Genomic DNA, 5,357 nt, shown 5'->3' on the forward strand with positions numbered 1-5,357 from the left:
AAAAGTAGGCGATGGAATCACAGGGTGTAGTTAAGCAATCAATATGCTATGGCAATAATAGAATTGGCAGATAATGATGCCACAGAGAGCAGATACAAACTACAGCCCAGCCCGCACCCTCTGCTCCTCTGCCACTAATCTCCTCACCGTGCCTCGTTCTCACCTGTCCCGCCGTCGACCCCCGGCCCACATCATCCCCCTGGCCTGGAATACCCTCCCTCTGCACATCCGCCAAGCTAGCTCTCTTCCTCCCTTCAAGGCCCTACTGAGAGCTCAGCTCCTCCAGGAGGCCTTCCCAGACTGAGCCTCCTCCTTCCTCTCCCCCTCCTCCCCCTCCCCATCCCCCCCTTACTTCCTTCCCCTCCCCACAGCACCTGTATATATGTATATATGTTTGTATGTATTTATTACTCTATTTATTTGTTTATTTTATTTGTACATATTTATTCTATTCATTTTATTTTGTTAATATGTTTTGTTTTGTTCTCTGTCTCCCCCTTCTAGACTGTGAGCCCACTGTTGGGTAGGGACCATCTCTATATGTTGCCAACTTGTACTTCCCAAGCACTTAGTACAGTGCTCTGCACACAGTAAGCGCTCAATAAATACAATTGAATGAATGAATGAACGAATCTCTCTTGTGACCATTTTGGAGATAGAGAATTTATAACTCCCCAGGAGCCCTAACTGCCTTTTACTTTTATTGGAAAAAAGCAAAGGTAGATGCCAATCAGTTTAACTACTTCTTGGCCGCTCTGTCTGGGGCTGGAGGGTCAGGCAGGCTAAGGCCAGGAACGAGGCGGCTGCTAAGCCTGTTGAAGTATGGATGGAGGGAAAACCGAGGCCAGGCCAGCCCAGGGGTCTCTCTGTGCTTGGCCAGCTCAACATATCTGGAGTGGGGAGCTCTTGGGGGGAAGAGAGAAAGGACAGGTGGCATTTGGGGAAGAGGGACAGGCAATGGGAACATTGGGAGATATCATCTATGTCTCCACTGACCTCTTACTCACATCCTGCCTCTGTCCTGGAAAGCCCTCCCTCAGCATACTTGACAGACAATTACTCCCCCACACTTCAAAGCCTCTTTAAAGGCACATCTCCTCCAAGAGGCCTTCCCTGACTAAGCGCTCTTCTCCTTTTCATTCATTCAATTGTATTTATTGAGTGCTTACTGTGTGCAGAGCACTGTACTAAGTGCTTGGAAAGTACAATTCAGCAATAAAGTGAGAATCCCTGCCCACAGCAGGCTTACAGTCTAGAAGGGGGGAGACAGACATTAAAATAAGTAAACAGGCATCAATATAAATCATTGAAATTATAGATATATACACATTAAAACAAGTAAATAGGCATTAATATAAATAAATAGAATTAGAGATATGTACATATATACACAAGTGCTGTGGAGCGGGGAGCGGGGTAGAGCAAAAGGAGCAAGTCAGGGCTACACTGGAGAGGGGGAACTTGAGGAAAAGCAGGGCTTAGTCTGGGAAGGCTTCTTGGAGTGGGTGAGCCTTCAGTAGGGCTTGAAGGGGGGAAGTGTGGTTGGTTGGCGGATTTAAGGAGGGAGGGCGTTCCAGGCCAGAGGTAGGATGTGGGCCAGAGGTTGATGGCAGGACAGGTGAAAGCAAGGCAGAGTGAGAAGGTTAGCACCAAAGGAGAGGAGTGTGCAGGTTGGGATGTAGAATAATAATAATAATGTTGGTATTTGTTAAGTACTTACTATGTGTCAAACACTGTTCTAAGCACAGGGGTAGATACAAGGTTATCAGGTTGCCCCACGTGGGGCTGACAGTCTTAATCCCCATTTTACAGATGAGGTAACCGAGGCACAGAGAAGTTAAGTGACTTGCCCAAAGTGACACATCTGACCGGTGGTGGAGTAGGGACTCAAACCCACAACCTTTCACTTCCAAGCCCATACTCTTTCCACTGTGCCATGCTGCTTACTGCTTACTGCCATGCTGCTAGAAGGAGAGAAGGGAGGTGGGGTAAGATGGGGCAAGGTGATGGGAAGTTCTTCCACTCCCTTCTGTATCTCCCTGACTTGCTTCTTTTTTAATTATTATTATTATTATTATTATTTAGTATTTATTGAGCGCTTACTATGTGCAGAGCACTGTACTAAGCGCTTGGGAAGTACAAATTGGCAACACATAGAGACAGTCCCTACCCAACAGTGGGCTCACAGTCTAAAAGGGGGAGACAGAGAACAGAACCAAACATACCAACAAAATAAAATAAATAGGATAGAAATGTACAAGTAAAATAAATAAATAAATAAATAAATAGAGTAATAAATAGAGTAATAAATATGTACAACCATAATCTCTCCCAACCCCAGCCCCACAGCATTTATGTACCTATCTGTAATTTAGGTATTTATATTAATGTGTTTTACACCCACTAGACTATAATTTCACTGTGGGCAGTGAATGTGTCTGGTATATTGTTCAGCCAATGTCCACAGAAACATGGTTTTCCTGGGCAGGGCAGCCCAGAGATTAAAAAAAATATACAAATGATCACGAATATGCAGGACACACAAACTCTAATTGTGAAAGGTTTTCTAATTCAGCAACGATGCTCAGGGCTGGAATTTGGGCACTCCCTTCACTGGTACAGGAGAACTTTGAATCAGATGAATCAATCAATCAATGGTATTTATTGATTGGAGAGCACTGAATTAAGGGCTTGGGACAGTTCAATGCAATAAAATCAGATGAATCCCATTCGACAGACTTTGTAAGCTATGATGCAAAAAGCTCTCAAGACCACCATTTCAGAAAGTCACATTCTCAGAAGCACCTTACATAAAAGCAGGGCTGGTCTCTAGAGTGTGTCAAATGTGTGCCAGCTGACCTCACTCTTGGACATGGTCTCCTCCTGTCCATGATACACTCGTGTCTCCTTGTGAAGGTTGTGCAGCTCCCTATCACCCACTCCGTGAAAAAAGATGAAATTATTTTCTCTAGAGTTCAAAAACACTCAAAAGAAACAGGACCTAGCAAATGGGAAGAACACAGAATTTCCCACAAGTTGTGTAGGCAGTCCTAGAGAAGCAGTGCCACCCAATGGAAACAACATAAGCCTGGGAGTAAGGGGATTTGGGTTCTAAATCTGGCTCCATCCCTGGCCTTTTAAATAACTTTGGGCAAATCACTTAACTTCTCTATGCTTCAGGTTCCTCATCTGTAAAATGGGAATTCAATACCTGACTCCCCCTACTTAAACTGAGAGCCCAAGTGGGATGGGGACAGTGTCCAACCTGATTATCATATATCCTCAGTACAGCACTTGAAAGAGAGTAGATGTTTAATAAATATCACAGTTATTATTAAAGGGGTTGGAATGAGAGATCCAGGGAGAACTATCTGAAGGAAAATTAGGGGGACTTGATTGTCTTTCCTTTTGATGAAGATAAGATCAAAAAGGAATGGATAAAAGCTGGTGAAAGGCAACAGCAGTTAATTAAATTTGCTGTCATGTTTAGGGAGACAGAGATCCTAATGGAAAGTAGAAGCCCACAGAGAGCACAGGTCAGAGCTCCAGATGAGCTAGGCAAAGGTAGTTAGGGAAGACTCAACCAAAAACTTGTCTAAGCTGGACTAGGCAACCTTCCAATTTGGCTATAATGGATAATGGAGAGAAAAACACGGAAGGGCCTAAAGCCAGTTCAGAAAGCTATGACACTTACTCCAACAAAATGCTCCTTTAGCCCTGAAATAAATACAAATGGAGATGAATTTCTGGGTTGGAAAGCTTCCAGGAGCCTTGACCTCATGAGGTTTGCTGGCCTTAGTCTCAGCACTAAGCAGCAGATTCAGAAGGAAAAGCTGGGGTTAAAAAGGGTTGGAATCTTGTCTATCTGGATGCTAATGTTCAATGTGTCCCGGTTCCAGGTGGTAACTGGAACACCATTGAAAAAATATACATCTGACTTACTCTCCAAGTGGCCAGAAACCAGGCTTGGAATCCACTTGTGCATTCTTGTGCTTTCCAAATCCTGTGCTGACATTGGGTGGTTGAGAAAAAAGTCTCATTGCGACCACAAGGGACCCAGGTCACTTTCTCACTTCAGCCAGCCTGACCAGCTTTAGGATCCCCACTTTGATCTCCTGGGTCCTCAGGGCATACACTATCGGGTTCAGGGCCGGGGGGATGACATTGTGCAGGACATTGAGGAGGACTGGGATGAGGGGCACCTTCCCCTTTGCACTGTGCGTAATGGGCAAGACCACGATCACTGTATAGAAGAAGAGGATGAGGATGATGTGGGAGATGCAGGTGCTCAGTGCTTTGGAGGCAGCTTTGGCTGAGTTTAACTTCAGCACCACCCACAGGATCAGGGCATAGGAGAGAATGATGAGACACATGTCACTGCCCATAAGGATCCAAGCCACAGAGAGCTGTAAAATGCTGTTGGCCTTCCTGTCATCACATGCCAGGCTGGTGACACCCAGGTTGGAGCACAGACAGTGGTCAATCTCATTCCTGGAGCAGTAAAGACGCCTTGAGGCCAAGACAGGCACTGGGACAACTAGGAGACCATTTCTGAATACCATGAACAGGGTGGCCTTGAGGACAAAGCCTTCTGTGATGACAGAGGGGTAGCGGAGGGGGTGACATATAGCCACATACCTGTCCAGTGCCATGCACACAAAGATACCTGACTCCATCCCCAAAAAGTTGTGAATGGCATAGATCTGAATGAAGCATTCTGGGAGGCTGACGGTCCGGGCATTGAACCAGAGAATGGCCAGGATCCTGGGCATAATGGTGGTGCTCAGACCCATATCCACCAGGGCCAGGACAGCCAGGAAATAGAACATTGGCTGGTGTAGGACTGTTTCCTTCCAGATGGTGAGCAGAATCATCACATTGGCCACGAGGGCCAAGAGGTAGAGCGGGCCCAGGGGGATAGAGAGCCAGTGCTGCCAGCTGTGAATGCCTGGGAAACCCATTAGGATGAACTCAGTCACCTGGAGTTTGGAGTCATTGGAGGCTCCGCTGGACACAACCATCGTTTTTGGAATGCGCAGACTGATAACTGGAAGTCCTGGAAATCACTCTCTTTCTGTTTCCTTCCCCTTCTAATGTCCCTTTACCAGGAGCCCTGTTCAGCTCTCTGGAGCAGTAACTGTCCTCTAGCCTCTCTGTCCCACCAATAGACTTGTGGATCTGGGGAATTTTAAATCAAAGTGCCATGTTCCAAGAAGGGCACACTGCTGGGAAATATTGGGTTGAGCAGGAAAAGACAAAAGAAGCAGATGAAGAAACAAGCGGGAGGTAAAAGAGGAATCTTGGGCCACTCCCTGTTGCCAACAAAATGGCAGGTGAAAATATTTCTACTTCCCAAT

The 5,357-nt window shown here is 46.0% G+C and overlaps 1 protein-coding gene across 1 annotated transcript; it reads right to left on the minus strand.

Moving 5' to 3' along the window:
• Positions 1-346: 346 nt before the first annotated feature.
• LOC119921876 (putative olfactory receptor 56B2) lies at positions 347-5,021 on the minus strand (the record flags this gene model as incomplete). Its single annotated transcript, XM_038741869.1, has 2 exons — positions 4,080-5,021; positions 347-355 (listed from the first exon to the last, which is right to left on the minus strand). Coding segments are annotated over exons 1-2 (951 nt in total), but the record flags the coding sequence as incomplete, so codon positions are not given.
• Between the last annotated feature and the right edge of the window lie 336 nt (positions 5,022-5,357).

The sequence above is a fragment of the Tachyglossus aculeatus genome, chromosome 2, assembly GCF_015852505.1.
Source record: "Tachyglossus aculeatus isolate mTacAcu1 chromosome 2, mTacAcu1.pri, whole genome shotgun sequence".
Taxonomy (NCBI): Eukaryota; Metazoa; Chordata; class Mammalia; order Monotremata; family Tachyglossidae; genus Tachyglossus; species Tachyglossus aculeatus.